The 18,952-nt window shown below is 38.7% G+C and overlaps 1 protein-coding gene across 5 annotated transcripts in view; it reads right to left on the bottom strand.

The window, feature by feature from the left end:
• Positions 1-18,952, bottom strand: part of CNTN4 (contactin 4) — a 959,696-nt gene that overhangs the window by 164,777 nt on the left and 775,967 nt on the right. For 3 of the 5 annotated variants that reach the window (XM_009444763.4, XM_009444772.4, XM_009444765.4), the window contains exons 8-9: positions 12,761-12,863; positions 8,787-8,971 (exon numbers count right to left, since the gene is read on the bottom strand). In XM_009444763.4, coding sequence (XP_009443038.2) covers positions 8,787-8,971; positions 12,761-12,863 — 288 coding nt within the window. Of the gene's footprint in view, positions 1-3,751; positions 3,800-8,786; positions 8,972-12,760; positions 12,864-18,952 lie in introns of those variants that run through there. The other 2 variants (XM_063805293.1, XM_063805294.1) reach the window with 2 other exon arrangements.

Below are 18,952 nucleotides of genomic sequence, written 5' to 3'. Positions count from 1 at the left end.
CGCCCAGGCTGGAGTGCGGTGGCGCGATCTCGGCTCACTGCAAGCTCCGCCTCCCGGGTTCACGCCATTCTCCTGCCTCAGCCTCCCGAGTAGCTGGGACTACAGGCTCCTGCCACCACGCCCGGCTAATTTTTTGTGTTTTTAGTAGAGACGGGGTTTCACCGTGTTAGCCAGGATGGTCTTGATCTCCTGACCTCGTGATTCACCTGCCTCAGACTCCCAAAGTGCTGGGATTACAGGCGTGAACCACTGCACACAGCCCCTCCTTTTGATTTTATTAAGTGAAACCTTTAGCCTTTAGATTGTCTCTTAAACCAACAGGATTCATAGTTCTCCTAGTTTTTCTGTTAATTTGTACTTCATTCACACACTCTTATTTATGGCTTTTTCATCTCTACATAAGTTACAACTGACTTGCTTCTGGCAATGGTATGGGAGATGGCATCTCCCATAGGCCAATCCTTTTACAGATAGCACGGATAGCAAGGACAAACTCAAGTTCAGATATAAAAACCAACTATATGAAGATACACTAGAAGGCAACTCAAAGCTGGCATATTTCTATTAATAGGTATTCATGAATACATAAAGCAAATATAACTGTAGGAAGTAATCTGTATACGAGATAACAAGTAAGATTTCTGAATGTGCTCTGCCTCCTGTAAATGTTATGAAAATTAGGAGAACATTATCATTATTTCATATCTTTAGGTTAATATTGAAAGTCTTCTGCCATCTGACCAGGTGTGGTGGCTCATGCCTGTAATCCCAGCACTTTGGGAGGCCGAGGCAGGTGGATCATCTGAGGTCAGGAGTTTGAAACCAGCCTGGCCAACATGGTGAAACCTCATCTTTCCTAAAAATACAAAAATTAGCCAGGCATGGTGGTGCCTGTCTGTAGTCCCAGCTACTCAGGAGGCTGAGGCGTGAGAATCACAGTGAGCTGAGATCGTACCACTGTACTCCAGCCTGGGGGACAGAGCAAGACCCTGTCTCGAAAATAAATTAACAAATACATAAATGAAAATGAAGTCTTCTGCCATCTGGTTTTACCTACATCTCTTACTTTCTGTCCAACTATGCCCATTGAATCCACAGCTCTTGGTGAATAAGGGTCTTTGTCCTCCACTCCAATAAGTCAGTTCAGAACTTTATAAATGAGTTATAGAATAAAAACATTGTAAGTCAGCAATATGTGGATTTTCAAAAAGGCTGTTGGGCCCGATTTACTCAGTTATACCCAGATCAATCAAGCTATGACTCTAACCTTACACAGATTCATTTCTCTATATTTCTTTCTTTTATTTTTTTAATCTTCAAAGCCTCTACCTAGTGTTTCCCTCAATCTGCTCTTACTCAGCTGAATCCATCCCCTTCTCTTTCCCTTATACACCTTGAGTTCAGTCCCAAATGCAACCAATAATGGAAACTACTAATATATGGAATATCTAATCAACTTCACTTTATGCACATCATTTCTAAACCTCATAATAATATTCAGGTTAAGTGGACTTGTACTCATTTTATAGGTAAGGCCCAGAGACAATAACATCCAGATTCAGAAAGTAGCTCAGTTAGCAATGGTACACAGGCCTGCTTGGCTCCAACATCCATTCTCTGTCCAGAGCCTCTCAAAAAATGTCCAACCCTAATGCAAATGACAATGGTAGCATTCTTTTGAATGTATCCTTCTTAAAGTGCAATCTAAGAACCATTGTAGGTCCCCAGGTTTCCCTAAGAGAGTCCATTATGTCCTCTCTTTCCAATTATATAGGTGTCAGACCATATTTTCTTCATATACTTCAATCAAAACAAAATATCATGACAGACTGAATACAGAAGTATATAGGAGAATGCACTTTTATTCTAGTAAGACAGACATTAAAGAGATCTGCAAAAATATAAACCATGCTACTCTTTTCATTAAAAATTTTTGTTTGGAAAAATATAGTCAGTTTTCTTATGTTAATTATTTCTAACATATACTGGTTGTATTTTTGTCATTTTAAAGGAAATTAAGTTCTAAGTTAAATTCTCGATTTAAATTAATTATATGGCATATATGGGTAGATATAACTCACATAAACAAAGGCTCTTTGAGGTATCCAGTAATTTTTCAGGGTAAAAAGGAGTCCTTAAACCAACAGTTTGAGCCCTCCTGCTTAGACAAGCAGAGGAACTTTTAGATAAACGAATCAACTTAAGCAAAACCTCCTATAAGTAAATTTAAACAATATTCATTGGTGAATAAAAAAATGTAACTGCGACATTTTGCCTTCTCTGGGACTATAGAGTGAGATGACTTGAATTGCATTTCAATATATTGTCCTTGATATGACTCTTTTTTTCATGGCTTAACGTTTCTTATTAGGCAAGGACTTTATGCCTCCACTCCTGTATTAATTCTCTCTATTATTCGCAACGTTTGCTTAATGCGTACCCCTTAAAAACTGTAGCAACATACTTTATTGGAACTATCAGATGAAAGAAAGAAACAAAAATTGTTGACTTTATCTTAAGTGACAGGGGAATTGAGGGTATCAATATCAGTTCTGTCTAGGACAATTAAGCAAACTATTGCCCTACTGTGAAATTACCTTATCTACTGTGTTCAATTTTTGGTTACTCTGTCCTTTAAGCTTCTTTGCAGGCTGAATATTATCTTGTGATCACATATACATAGCACATCCATGGGGAATTAGTATGCTCTGCGTAAGATGCTTCAGTATTCATTAATTGATGACCTTAGAGATACTCAAACACCATTTGCAGTGTCATCAAGCCTACAGTTTTGCCTTTAGAGGCAAAGGACTGTAGCACAAAGGGTCTAGACATTTAGTCTTACATGTAATTTGAAGAAGAAAAAAAGAGTTTTTTTGGACTCAATAACCAGGTGACCAACTTAGAAAATAGAAAGTGAAAAAGTCAGTTGTTCATCCAGATGTTTTCATTTGTGACACTGGTAATGGAAAACGCAAGAAAGAGTATCTGGATGATTGATGGATTTTTTTCACCTTACCTATTGTATCAAAATGTTGTATTGGCAGGAAAAGTAACACAGGTAGAATAGCAGAAAAAAGCAGTTCTAGCTGTGATTCCCATTCACTGCATTACCTTGAATAAGTTATTTTATATCTCTGGATCTTATTTTCTTTAATTATAAAAATCAAAGGGTTGGCCCCAGCAGTTGCTTCCAGCTTAAGTATTACTGGATTCTGTGAAATACAGCCTTGTTTACTGCTCAAATATTAGATTCCCCATTTCCTAATTATGAAGATGGTTTAACTCTCATAACACCTGTAACAAAGAGAAGAAACTGTACAAAGATATTAAATATCAGGCTCTTTTAGTTCACACTTCATTCTACTAAATGATGACTATAATTCTATCAGTCTTTTTGGGCAAAAAGGAAGTGACTACAGAGACAGAATGAAGTGAAAAGATGAATAATTACCAAGTGAATTAAATCCATTTTATATTTCCCTTTCCTTTCTTCAAAGATAATTGCCTTAGCACTCTCATTCTACTTTGTGTAGACTGGCTAAAATGCCTGATGTGACAGTAAGCTGTTAGCTTTCCAGAGTAGCGGGAACACCTTCTCTTGCATGTAATTTAATCTTCAGCTTCACAATACCATGGGTGGACAACCTAAACATAGAGCATTCTCACTATGTGGTTCCCAGACAAGCAGCATCAGCATTACTTGGGAACTTACTAGAAATGCAAATGCTTGGTTCTACCCTGGACTTACCAAATCAAAGCCTCCATCTGGTATGTTCCCACTGGGAACATAGAACGCGACCCAGAATTCTGTGTTGTAATAAGACTTCCAAGTGATTGTGATGCACACTGAAGTTTCAGAACCTCTAGCAAAGCATTCGAAATCTAGCTCTGTTTTTTACTGTATAAACTTAAATCAATTACTTTAATCTCTTTGGGACTCAATTTCCATATCTATAAACTAGACAGATGTAGGAATGAAATGAGCATATCCTATTGGCTCTAACTCCAAAATATATCTCAAGTCTCTCCATTTCTCTTCCTCTCTTACGTCCTAACCAACAATGTCTCTCACCTGGATATTGGCAATGGTCTCCTAACTAGCTGTCCGGCTTTTGCTCTTGGTTTCCAATCATCCATTCACCACAAAACAACCTGAGCGGTCTTTTCAAAACATTAGTCAAATCGAGTCACCCTCCTGCCTTGAAATGCTGTAATGGCTTCCCATTTTACTCAGAGAATAAAACCCAAACTCTGTGCCTGGCTTACAAAGTACTGCAGTCTGTCACCTTCCCAAGTTTCAAACCTTTGCCCCTTGCTCACTATGATTTAGTTAACACTGACTTCCCTGCTGCATATCAAGAAAGTCAAGTAGTTTTCTGCCTCAGAGTCTTTGCACTTCCTCACCTTCTGCCAGGAATGCACTTCCCCTTGAAAGCCTAGCTCATTTTCATCCTTTAGGTTTTGGGTCAGAGGGCAATTCCCAGACAAGTCTTTCCTGACTACTTCATCTTATGAAATCTTTCTCTTGCTCTCAGCTACTTTCTATTATATCAAATTATTTATTTATTTATTTGAGATGGAGTCTTGCTCTGTTGCCCAGGCTGGAGTGCAGTGGCACAACCTCGGCTCACTGGAACCTCCGCCTCCTGGGTTCAAGTGATTCTCCTGCCTCAGCCTCCCGTGTAGCTGGGACTACCAGCATGCACCACCACCACACCCAGCTAATTTTTATATTTTAGTAGAGATGGAGCTGGTTTTGAATTCCTGGCCTCAAGTGACTCACCCACTTCGGCCTCCCAAAGTGCTGGGATTACAGGCATAAGCCACTGCACCTGGCCAATCAACCTCATTATTTTCTTTATCACTCTTACCAGAAAATAAAATTTCCTAGTTAATTTATTTGCTTAATAGTGCATTTTGGTTAACTTTCAGTAAAATATTAGGTCCTTGAGGGCAGGGATTTTGTCTTGCAGCCATAGTGCCTGATAATGTCTCCCACATGGTAGGCAATAAAAAAAAAATCTGTTAAACAAGTAAATAATGTATTAAAGTCATTTTGGAAAATGTTTATCTTTAGTAACAGAGATCCATAGCATTTTACCACTGAAAATAAATCTATTTTTAGGAAGTTTTTAATGCCAAAAACAGACTGAGAAAAGTAGATTCAACTAGACCATACAGGTTATAGCAAAAACAAATTGGGAAGATGGGGTAGGGTAAAAATGTTCTATCTCTGAACTTGCTTCAGTTCTTCATACATACCAAACGTGAGTAGCACAGGGTAACTTAAAGACATGGCTACAGTAGGGACAAACCAACGGGCAATAGGGCTTCCATTATTCGGACACTGGGAACAATCATCATGCCTAGTAGGCTTTTGAAAGAAGGCAAAATGGTTTTAATGCAAGAAGGAAAAAAATTGCCATTTTGCCAACCCTGAATAGGAGTTAGCACACTTCTGGCTGCTGAAGTGGAGAGCTGATGAATGCAATAAACAACCTGGAACCCAAAGAAGCAGGTTTCTAAGCTCCAACCCATGGTTTATAATCCCTAGGTTGTGAGAAATTCTTGTCAACAAAGACAGAATGTTCATGGATACGTGACTGGGGTATTTTCTCACCTTTTATCATCTACATGGTGATTTTAATTATCATAATTCATTTAAATTGGAGACCTATGCAGCTGGATATTAGGAACACAGCACTGGGAAGACCCAGACCAGAAAAAAGTGAGAGGAAAAAAGATGACAGCCAAGTGCTTATGTATAATTAAGCTCTCCTGTGGCTGTGACAATGAAAACAATTAGATAATTTTTGTCACTGATATGCTAGATGAGGAAAAACAAAAGAATAAACATAAATGCAATAGCCAAGTGCTGTGGAAGTCAACTGATCTGACAAGTTTTTAACACCAAGCGTGGCTGACAAGTGAGCTAAGGCTGAGTTATCTTCAGAAAGCAGGCAAATTTTATTTTATTCTGCTCTTTTTCCCATGCATGGCTGCAGATAACTCCATTTAAAAAGGAAACATTGTTAGAACCTGATTTTCATCTCCAGGGTAGGATCCCTGAAAAAAACATTTCCCTGCACAGGGCTGGGAGCCAGTGACAAAGTTGATTTTCCATAACAGTAATCCTGGAGTACTGTATATCCAGTGCAGGAAACCTCTAACCCACAGGAAAGCAGTATGCCGACCCCTGGTTGCAGAAAATTTCATACCAGTTTAACATACTGAGAGCAGGAATTTCACTTAACAGAAAATCATGAAAGTTAAAATGACTTTATTCAATTAGTTAAGCTACTCAAATAACATTTAGGAGCAGCCACCACTGAACTGAAGAGACTATTCAACCAAGAAAAAAGAGAAAATGTTGGCCAATTACCTGAATATTTACAGATTGTTCCTATCTGATATAGAAAAAATAATTATTACATTGGTGAGAAAAACGAGCCCTACACAGTTAAAAATACACAGCCATAGCATCTCACTGAATAAATCTGTAATTTACAGTCTCATGATTTTGCAGTCAGTTAACTGTGGTGTCTTTTGCTTTACAACCCATCAACTAAGATACCAACTATGACAGTTTAAGAGGAAAGCAAAGATTAAATATCAAGTCTGTCATCTGGCATGAGGAGAGTCAGTCCTTTAATATTCTTGAAGACAGACGAATGATAAAAGAGAAGTGCAGATTTATTCAAACAGCTACTGCCCAGCTCATCAAGTGAAGTATTAATACTTTCTACAACTCTGTGTGTTCTCTCGCCTCAGAAGCTGCATCAGGGGAACGTGAGTCCAAAATGAAATGCTGAGAGTCACTTAGGGGAGGTCACTGAAGGCTGGCTCATAGTGGAAATCTCTGCCCAGTTTCCAATCAAGATTTAAAAAATGTTACGTGATTATTGATCAGAATTCTTTGGCCATAGCTTTTTCTTTTTTTCCTTCCTTCCTTTCTTTTTCCCTTTCCCTCCCTCCCTCCCTTCCTTCCATTTCTTTCTTTCTTTTTGGAAGGGAGAGCTTTATTAGTCTTCCTGGTGGCCATTCTGACAGGCTAGGAAGTGTAGCCTCCCTTGGCCAGAAGCTGTGAACAGGCACTTCCAAGGAGGAGCAAAGGGAACAAACAGGAATTTGTGCTGAGTGGAACGGCCGAATATACATATTTAATGAGCTACAGGAGGAATCATGGATATTTATGAAAGAAGAAACATGTGCATGTGCAACTGAGTTTCATGGGTTCTGTGTATGAAATATACATATTTTCATATGTACATAAATATGTATATAAATATGAATATATGTATATTTCATACCCAGAACCCATGAATTTATATACATATTCATATGTATATAAATATGAATATACATATTTAATAAGCTACAGGAGGAGTCATGGATATTTATGAAAGGAGAACCATCTGCATGTGCAACCCTTCATGGGTTCCAGGTATGAAAAATGGCAGTATTAGCATCTGAGGGTGGAGGTTTTGGCCCTGTGATGTCAAAAGGTAGACCAGAGGACATGAAACCCCTCACGGCACATCCTCCCTAGAATGACAGAACCATTCTGTGTTGGTGGTCTCTTATCAGGCAAAAAATAAGGGGCAGCATCAGGTGCATGGTTGATGTCAGTGATGGAGTCTTTTCAAAGGGCTAGAATGTGTTTAGCCCTTAGGGAAGAAAGGCTCATTGCGGTTAGCAAGGGAGCGGGTATAACTAGATGCGTCTGACATTACCCTCCCATCATGGCCAAGAACTCATTTTTCAATGTTACTCTGGGCCCCCCCTTAGCCAAGAGGGGTCCCCTTCTGTCTACTGGAGGGCTTAGAACTTCGGTCATATCTTAAAACCAAAATGCTTTGGAAGAAGAATTAGTGAAATAAATAGACTTTTGTGGGATCAATGATTGCAAGAAATAAGAACATTTAAAGCTTTTGCTACAACTTGCCCTACAGAACTACTCTCATCATTTTAATATGCATTGTTGTTTGTTTAAATCATCCTTAAATAATTATCAATCTATAGTATTTGTTTTCTGTATCCCAGACAGATGGGATTCTGGCACGCTCCAATTTGGCAGAACTCAGTTTGCTTTCAAAATGCCTATCCAATGAAATCCTTTTCTAGATTTCAAATCAGTATCCTAACAGGGTTTCCAAGATGGTCTCAATAATGACCACGTGCTAGTGGTTTTACATTTATATTGTTTGGATCAATGCTGATGATTTGATTGGAATAGGAGCAGCTGCACATAAAAAGTCTTTGGGGTGAGAGAGATTTGTCACGTTCCACTCTGACAAGAACTAAATTTGGACAGTGTGCATTTTGAAATGTTCATGGTACCACATTAAATTGCTACCAAATAGGAGCAATTACAAAAGATTAGCACAAGCCTCAAATCAAAATTCTAATGAAGAAAAGCACAGAGCTTAAAAAAAAAAAAAAGATAAATCAGGAGTAGGAATAATAAAATGTCTCCTGTGTCAGGTTTACAGCTTGATGCAAAGAGGAAAAACAGACTTCTTTGCAACTGTGTTCACACTAATATCCATCCTCCAAACACATCAGCCTAATGTCTTCCTCTCTGCTCCGTCAACACCCTTGCCCCCCACCCTCACTCTCCACACCCAGAATCAACCAGGGCTAATTATGGAGCAAACCATGAGTTTCACACAGTCCTATTCTGCACCATCTCTCCCAAAATGCCTGAATGCCTCTCAGCTTATGATTTCAATATCAGGAAGTTCTGTAGCACTATAAATGATAAACTGAAATCATACACTTACCATAGAAAGTTAGCTGTCCCCTTGCTACATTTTTCCCTCTGGAATTTTCAGCTACACATTCATATAAACCAGCATCCTCCTGCTGAAAATTAGGGATCTCAAGAATTCCATTTGACTTGTGTCTTCTGGCTTTCCTTGCTATTGGCTTTCCATCAGCTCTTCGCCAGATAATAGTTGGTACTGGACTGATAGCAAGAATAAAAAGGAGTGAATCAAACTAGAGAAAACTGGACCTTTTATCTGAACCTAAACGCTTCCTTCTTGGTTCTACACATATAAGGTTGGGTGTTTTGCAAACTTCATTCATTCCTCTATCTCCATTATAACTTTAATCATATCCACATCTCTGGTATTACTTATTTAGTGTTCTTAACATCAAATAACTTTTCTTAACTTTCAATAAGGTGATCTGGCAGGGTGCAATGGCTCACATCTGTAATCCTGGCACTTTGGGAGGCCGAGGTGGACAGATCACTTGAGGTCAGGAGTTTGAAACCAGCCTGGCCAACATGGTGAAACCCCGTCTCTACTAAAAATACAAAAAAATTACCCGGGCATGGTGGCAGGTGCCTGTAATCTGAGCTACTCAGGAGGCTGAGGCAGGAGAATCACTTGAACCTGGGAAGCGGAGGTTGCAGTGAGCCAAGATCGCACTACTGCACTCCAGCCTGGGCGACAGGGCGAGACTTTGTCTCAAAAAAAAAAAAAAAAAGTGATCTATCTCCTATACAATATCATCATTGAAATAAAAACAGATTTTTATATGTTATATATGTTTCCTCATACGTTTTTTGCTTTTCTTTTTTTTTTAATATATATTTTTTTATTTTGAGACGGAGTATCACTCTGTCACCAGGCTGGATTGCAGTGGCGCAATCTTGGCTCACTGCAACCTCTGCCTCCTGGGTTCAAGTGATTCTCCTGCCTCATCCTCCCAAGTAGCTAGGACTACAGGCGCCCGCCACCATGCCTAGCTAATTTTTGTATTTTTAGTAGAGACAAGGTTTCACCCATACATGTTTTTTCTAAATAAAAAATACGAAAATAAAAATGTTCATGTGCATTTGTGGCAAATTAAAGATAGCTGCAAATTCTTTCACATTCCTCCCATTGAGATGAGGTCTATGTCCCCTCCCCTTGAATCTGGCAGCGCTTTTTAACCACTTTGACTAATAAATAAGACAGAAGTGATGTTGCAGGATCAAAGCTCAGGTGTTAAGAAACTGGCAGCTTCTGCTTTCTGTCTCATGGCAGCCCTGAGCTGTCCTAAGAGAAGAGTGAATACCTTGAGACCGCCAGGGAGGAGAGGCCGTACATACGGCTTCCAGATAACAGTCTCAGTGACACCAGCCTTCCAACGTCCCCAACAAAATACCAGAAATGCGTGTGAGACTCTTGTGAGCTTTCTAGACCGTTCATCTGTCAGCTAAATAGTACTGAAAGACCTGAAGGATGCCACTAAAAGCAAAAGAACCAGCCAGCCAAGCCCTGCCTGAATTCCTAACCCACAAATTGTAAGATATAATAAAATTCTGGTGTTCCCTCTAAGTTGGTTATGTAGCAATAGATAACAGAAACAATCTATTTCCATAAATCCATGTACCAACAATGCAAGTACCCTACTTTGAGAAATACCCAAATAATGAATAAATGATAGTAGAAATAATGAGCTCATAAAATTTGGGAGACACAACCTATTGCTGACATACAGGAAGGGTTCACTCAAGGTACATTCTTTTGGACAACATGGTTTTTCTCCTTGTCATTTATATATTGAGAACCTTACCAACTTACAGCAGTCCATTTGCAAGATGGGTTGGGGAAACTTCGCTTAAAATAGTGAGAGAAAGAAAGATGCCATCTGTGAGGTCTTTATGTACTCTCAAGGCATCTATCATCCTACTGCCATAACTGTTGGAACATATCTTAAATTGCAGAGAGGGCATCACTGAATCTGCAAATCAATGGTTTAGTGAGCTAACCACAGCTTTTAAGATTGTGGCTGCCTGGCAGGGGATACAATTATTTACTTATTTATTTTTCACAAATACACACACAGAGAAGTAATTAGACTAAAGACTTGCTAATCTTCTCTGGGAAACCTGAGATGGTATTTAAAACATTAAAGCCATCAACTCTACTATATTTGTTTTAGAAGAATTTAAGTTCGTTAGACAGACACTAACTCAAAATGCAGAAAGGGTCTATGAAAAGTACATAATCGGTGTCTTAATACTGATGAGATATGCACTTAATATATGCCTTTAAAAATAACCATATTGAATGTAGTCTTTCTGCTCTTAAGTGGGCAGTGATGATGTGTTTCAGCAGCTGGATGTGCATACCCAAACATTTCTGTGTAGACTGAAGAAGCCAATTTGGGATTTTTGTTTTTATTCCAGCACTATTCAAACAGTGTGAATAGCGTTTAATTCATAACCCCCTTTGAAGTGTGAACAACGTGAATTCTGCTCTTTTTCACAGATGATTTTTCAAGGTGTCATCTTAAAAAATTCATCAAATGTATATCTAGACTACCCAGTTACCTGCTCTCATCTTTAATTTCATATATATAAATGCTTATACACAAATACTTTAAAATAAAAATACAAAGTGTAATCATATTATCCTGTTAGCAATCTGCTTTTGTTCTCTTAGCATGGGCATTTTCTACGTCTTAAATGTTGTTTTGCAACTTGACTTTTAATGTCTGTAGAGTGTTCAATCCTATAATTATGTCTTAATTTATTTAATATGATAAGCTTTCAGGACATAAAAAATTACCACTGCATTGTACTGTACCAAAGTAAAGACACGACTGTAGCTTATTTGTCACGACTTGAAAACACATGGAAACCAAAACAACCTTTCTATTAGAACCGACAATAAAATGGAAAAAGGAACCCCTTCTATGATTGCTGTAAAACACAAAAATCGTAAGAAAAGAGATTACACGCTGATATAAGGAACGGTGGAGTTAGTGTTGCCTGGCTCAGTGGCTAGGGACTATAACCCCAGCACTTTGACAAGCAAAGGTGGGAGGATTAGTTGAGGCCAGGAGTCCAAGACTAGCCTGGGCAACATACGCAGATCCTGCCTCTACCGAAAAAAAAGAAAAAAAAGTTACTGTTGTTGCCTTAGTCAACATGTGGGCGCAGGAGAAAGAGAGTTAGTAATGGATTCGTCAGATAGATGGGGCTGGGCATAAAGATTGACATGGATCATTAAAATCCAAAGAAGATGTCAAAATTCTCACTTCAGATAATAGTTTATACTGTTTATGCCAAATCTTTATTGCTGGTTACTGGCAAATAAAAATCCCAAATGATGTGCATTTCATGTTCTTTATGCTGTCTGATATATTCTGTAAGGAAAAGTTAGCTAGTTTCTAAGCAGGCTTTTCTCAAGGAAGTCCACACTGAATAATAAAGTTGTAAACAATATTTGGACAACTTTGTAAAACAGACTCTCTTAGAGAATAACACGTCTTACCTATCTCTAGCCAGAGTAGAAGGAAATCCAAAGTAGAGCGAAGAGACTGACAGTTTAAAAAGAAATTCAAGAAAAGTCTGATGCATCCTCTATAAACTGGAGCCAAAATGAAAGTCCGTATTTTTCCAGATAGTCAGCTTAACTGTACCTCAAGTGGAGGCCATTGTTTTCCTGTCATTCTGGGTTAGACAGCATGCACATTACAGGTCATAATAATAGAACAAAATACTTTTTCAGAATTGCCCATTCTCCTTTCCTTTGTGGCCATGTCAGTTGTGGCAGCCTAATCCTTCTTGCACCATTACATGTCCTCTCTCCATGGTGAGGGGGCAGAATCCAAGATGCATACACAGAATTACAAAGAGAAAGGCTTCACTTGCTTTTCCGTCACCTCAGAAACCATCGCCGTGAACAGTGCAAGAAAAACTCTATACCTGCTCAAGCTGAAGGGAGGATGAGAAGGAATGCAAACCAGAACTTACTTTCCTAAAGCAAAGCATTCCAGCTTCACCGTTGCTCCTTTTGCAGTCGGAACTGTTTCTGGGAACTGCACTTCTATTTTGGGCTCATATTCACCCATCACTCCTGTGAATAAATAAAGGGGCTAAGTCTTGGAGATTCTTTTAAAATGTATAAAATGTAAAACTCATTTTTCTGTTAATGTAGAATGCTTAGACACATCATTATGTGCACAATTAATTCCTTCATTTAAAGCAGGTCCTATCTCTAGCAGTCATGAATTGTGGCTCTTCTCCCAGTTACTGCTACAGAAAAATTTGTGTCGCAGCGCCACACCATTTGCCTGGATTAAATTCTCCATGCATACAACTTTGCCCCTCAAAAGTATTGTTTTAAGGTAGTCTTAAGGAAAAAAAGCAGAAGGGGATGAAGTGCTAGTCATCAGGAAAATTAAATTATCTCTTTGGAAGTATACTGCAGAAAAATTTGTAATATTGATTAATAAAAGTACTCAAAAATACCTGCTTGCTTAATTATGTCTCTATAATAAAATAATTCTTCTGAGTAATCATTCTGTGGCCACAACTTTTACTTTCATTTCCAATGCCAATATAAATGAATCGTAAATTAGTATACTCAAGGTAACATCAAATGCCTGTATTTTTATTACATTTTGGACCTGTGAAACAAGAATAACAAGATACAGCTACAGAAAACCTTTAAGTTACACCTACCTTGCCAATGGCACACTTATTTGGAGGGTCATATTCTGCCACTTTTCCTTATCCTGGAAAATGACTCTACAATTATGCCCAAGGTAACACAGTCTAACAAACTAAGTCCATGCTTTGCAATTAAATACTTATCAGTTATTTCTTTCTTCCTTTTTCTTTTTTTTTTTTTTTTTTGAGACAAAGTCTCGCTCTGTCACCCAGGCTAGAGTGTGGTGGCAGGATCTTGGCTCACTGCAATCTCTGCCTCCCGGGTTCAAGCGATTCTCCTGCTTCAGCCTCCCTGAGTTGCTAGGACTACAGTTGTGCACCACCATGCCCAGCTAATTTTTTTGTATTTTTAGTGGAGACGGGGTTTTACCATGTTGGCCAGGCTGGTCTCCAACTCCTGGCCTCAAGTGATCCACCTGCCTTGGCCTCCTAAATTGCTGGCATTACAGGCATGAGTCACTGCTCCTGGCCTTATCAATTATTTCTTATCAATACATGCTTGACTCAATTTGCCACTGCTCTAATTGTTCTAATACATTTATTCTTATTCCATCTCTGATCATTTTTTATGATCTTTGATTCAACTGTGCCCATAAAGAGTTTGGAATTACCTAGCTTACTATAAAAAGATAGGGCTCTCCATTTCATCTCTCCTTTAGGCTTCCCATAGTCAGAGGAAAAAGAGACTGAACCTTAGAAGGAAAGGTTAAAGACCAAAAATGGATGGGGGACAGGTGCAATCACAAAGAGAAATGATTTCACTCACTTTGCAGAGATGGGCCCTTGCCTGTTTTTTTTTTCTTTCTTGAGACTGAGTCTTGCTCTGTCGCCCAGGCTGGAGTGCTGTGGTACAATTTTGGCTCACTGCAACCTCCGCCTCCCGGGTTCAAGCAATTCTTGTGCCTCAGCCTCCCAAGTAGCTGGGACTACGGGCACGTGCCACCACGCATGGCTACTTTCTGTATTTTAGTAGCGATGAGGTTTCACCATGTTGGCCAGGCTCGTCTTGAATTCCTGACCTCAGGTGATCTGTCTGCCTCGGCCTCCCAAAGTGCTGGGATTACAGGCATGAGCCACCGCACCCCACCGAGGTGACCCTTTTCATCGGCCATTTCAGAGTTTGAGAAGCATCAAGAGGATCTCCTCAAACTGTGAGAAACAGAATCAACCCTGGGTGTCTGATGACTTACAGTCTAGCTAACTTTGCTATGAAGTATGTTGTCAATAGTGCAAACTCGAACATAACAGTTCTTCTTCTTCTTGTTTTCATTTTTCTTCCTTTCCTGGAATGACGAGGAGTGTTGGATTTGGAAGGGACCTTTGATATCATTTGGTTCAGCAACCTTAATCTGGGTATTATTTTCCTACTGGATGCACATTTTTCCAAAGAGAGGATCCACGGCTAGCAACCTATTCTTGAAGGGACGCTTATCCCTCCATAGGTTAAAAATCACAGTTCTAATCTATCCCTTTCTTTTACAAGCAAGTCTGTAATCTCAAGAGTTAAACGGTTTATCTTTAGTCCCACAGAAAACCAGTCGGTGTTAAAACTCAGGCCCCTGACTCCTCATCTTAATCTCTTACGACGGCCTCTCACCACGAAATGAATAACACTACAAAAGTAGGTTCAAACACATTACACTCATGCTTGACATATTCGGTTACAAAATTATTCCTCCTTTCTTGGCCAGCCTCTGCTGTCTGAGTTCTCTTGCCCCTGAGTCTGGGCTGGCCTTTCTTTCAGCATCTGCACAAAGCTGGCCTGGTAAAGACTCAGTGCATACTCACAACAACATTCACACACAGCTGTTGAACTTGCTAACAAACAGCCCGTACCGTTGAATCATCATCCCATAAATATCAGTAGTATGACTTTGAGCGCAGTGAGCAAGTTAACACCTTTTAGTGCTGTGTATATGGCTGTATACTCTGAGAGCAGTGTTAATTTAAAAAAGAATTGCCTTGAGAGAAGGAGGTCTTTCGTCTTCCCAGGAAATCAAGACAGCCTGCATTGCAGTGTATCAAGTGTTAGAGGGAGATGAGACAATAAGGTTAGAATACAAAAGCCAAGGAGGTCTTAGAAGTGGTCAGGTTTTTTCCCAGCCTCTCTCTGTCTATAAATATCACATATAAAATTGTGTTTATTTAATCTGATCATGAAAATTACACCAAGGAGCAAATATATGTCACACAACCTTGTTTGAAAGAACTAAAATATCATTGGCAACGCAGAGATGCAATGTCCCAGATCCCTGAACTGTTATCTCCACGTCCTAAAATCCTATCCATTTAGGCCCAAACTGAACATTTTCTCTCCCAGAGTCCTTTACCTACTTACTGCCTGCCTTTCCCTTTCCTCTGTAGGCCCTACTCTCTAGCTCACAATGGTCTTTAAATGACCCAAATGATAAAAACTTCTACCTTTGTCTGTTTCCATTGATAATTTTTTTTTAAAAACAAGTTTTTAAGGTATAATTTACAGACTAAAAAGTTCACCAATTTTAAGTGTGCAATCCAATGGTTTTTAGCAGATTTGCTGAGTCATGCAACTATCACCACAGTCTAGTTTTAGAACGTTTCCATTACCCCAGTAAGATCCCTCATGCCCATTCACAATGAATCCCCATTCCCAGTCTCAGCCCTGGGAAACCTCTAATCTGCTTTCTGTCTCTGTACATTTGCTTTTTTCTGAATATTTCCTATAAATTAAATTGTGCAATATGTGGTCTTTTGTGCCTGGCTCCTTTCACTGAACATAGCGTTTTCAAGATTGATCGATGTTGTAACATGTAGCAGTAGTTTGTTCCTTTTTATTGCAGAATAATATTCCACTGTAGGATATGCCACATTTTCCTTCTCCATTCGCTGGTTGTATTAGTTTCCTAGAGATGCTTTAACAAAGCATTACAAACTCAGTGGCCCTAAGCAAAAGAAATTTATTCTCTTACAGTTCTAGAGGATAGAAGTCATAAATAAAGGTGTTGACAGGGCCATGCACCCTTTGAGACTCTGGGCAGAATCCTTCCTACCTTCTGGTGGTAGCTGTCAATCCTTGGCATTCATTGGCTTATAGTCATGTCAGTCCATCTCTGCCTCGGTTGTCACGTGACATTCTTTCTGTGTATGTGTGTCTTCCCATTGTGTTCTTAGAAGGACACCAGTCATATTGGATCTATGGCCCATCTTACCCTACCATGACCTTATCTTTACTGATTACATCTACAATGACTCTATTTCTAAATAAGGTTACATTCAGGGGCACTGGGTGTTAGGACTTCACCATATCTATTTGAGGGACAAAATTCAACCCATAACACCAGTTGATGGGCATTTGGGTGGCTTCCACTTTTAGCTATTACCAATAATGCTTCCATGACCATTTACTTGCAAGTCTTTGTGTGGGCATATTCTCATGCCCACACCAAGTAGAGTTATTCTCTACTACTGTCTTGCTTGCTTCATGTTACTTATCACAATTTATAATTCTCTTGTTTATTCATGTGTTTAGTGTCTGCCTTCCATTTAGATGGCAAAACATATAACACCAAATAATGCGTCTGTCTTTTTCATAGCTATATTCCTAACTTCCACTGCAGGCTCTTCACTTGTAGGTGCTCAGTGAGTAACTACTGACATAAAACATTTTACATATAAACTTCAGGGTACCTCTTAAATAGCAATGCTGTTTTCTATCATCTTTATAGCTAGCTAGCTAGACAGACAGACAGACAGACAGACACACACACACACACACACACACACACACACACACAGAGCATCTCTTCTATTGTTCTCTTACCTGCTTTAGGGATAGAAATTCTTCTCATTTTTTTCTGTATCCTTCACAAATCTTAGCCCAATACCAGTAATATGGGAAAAAATGTGATGGGTAAGGATTTGTTGAAGGGAGGAAAAGATGTAGGAATGCAGTGTTTATGCTGTGATATATCATAGCCATTAAGTCAAACATATACTTCTTTCCAGGCATAGAAGTCATTTATTAAGTATAATTATAGCTTCTAGTACGAGTTCACTCACTTAAGATCATTCTTTACTAAAATGATCTGTATATGTTGTTTATCTAGTCACACAGAGTGAGTGATTTCTGGACTGATACACAGTGATCCATATTTATGGCTATAGGAACGTGAATAACAGAGTCATCAGTAATAGGTTAATGTGTATATATGGCAGTAGTACAGTACATAAAGAGAAGGATCAGAGATAGAATGGCATCATTTCACTGCTGTTTAAAAATTTTTCATTGTATATAAAGATTGGCCTAGTATTAAAGTCATAAAAACAAGAGAAGCAATTTTCTTCAACAATATTATGAACATCGTTTTGGAACACCTGTGAACTGTTCCATTTAATTTGGTTACAACTAGCACAGGATATGTTGTTATTTGACTAATTTTTTTATTTCAACTATTTTGGCCTTTACTTTCTGCATTAAATTTAAAAGCTGTTTCCTTTTTTGTTTTGTAAGAAACGAAAGGCCCCTTAAAATAAGAGTGCATTTATCAAGTCATTCTGCTGACCACCTGTACGCTTTTGCAATTAATTGGTGCACAGCTGCTCTAGTGATTTACAGAATTAGGCTAAAAGAGTGCGAACATTGATGGAATTGCTCCAGAACCCCCTTTTTATCTTTGAACTATTAAAAAAGGTGGGAAGATGTAAAGACCTACCCAGGTCTACACAACCAAGGCAAAGCAGAAGTAAGGAACACATATAATTTAGTCTAGTTCAACCAAAATATACAACCTCAGCCATACTTTTCTGCTATATGAAATACATGATTTGCCTGTAAAGACAACTCTTGCTTTCAAATCTAAATAAAAACACCTAACATAATTTTATGCATACAGTAAAAATGTCTTAATTCATTAAAATTCATTGCCAACGTTTTATATTCTTTGGAGTAAGAGAGATACAACAATAGTAATGAAGGTTACGGCACTTGAAATTCCATATATCAAAGTCTTTAGAAGACAGGGGCTTAGTTGTATTAATATGCCAATAAATTAAATAAGTAAATATTCATTTGACACCAATAATAAGCCATATGCAGTGCCCACAAATGGGGGCACACTGTGGAAACACAGATCTGATCCTTATATTCATGACATTCATAGGCTACTCTTTTTCAGCACATGGCTTAGTAATGGGGCACATGCAGGCAATAACTGTTTATTGAATAACCAAAAGAGGTGATTTCATGAGGAAGACACGGTTGGCAGTTCTTAAGTATTTTTCCTAAAGCGATGGTTCTCAAACTTGAAATCAACTGAAAGGCTTGAGTTTCTGATTTAGTAGGTTGAGATGCAGCCTATGAATTTGCAATTTTAAGAAGTCCCAGGTGATGTTGATGCTGCTGATCTGAAGAATACACTTTAAGAACAACTTTCCTAACTATGAGCAAAAGCAAGAAGTTCCACCTAACATTAATAAACATATCTTAAGGGCTAGTCATTGGGAGAGTACTAGCAA

This window comes from Pan troglodytes, chromosome 2, assembly GCF_028858775.2.
Source record: "Pan troglodytes isolate AG18354 chromosome 2, NHGRI_mPanTro3-v2.0_pri, whole genome shotgun sequence".
In the NCBI taxonomy this organism is placed as follows: Eukaryota; Metazoa; Chordata; class Mammalia; order Primates; family Hominidae; genus Pan; species Pan troglodytes.
Note: the sequence above shows the minus strand (reverse complement) of the source record. Positions and strands in the feature narration are given on the sequence as shown.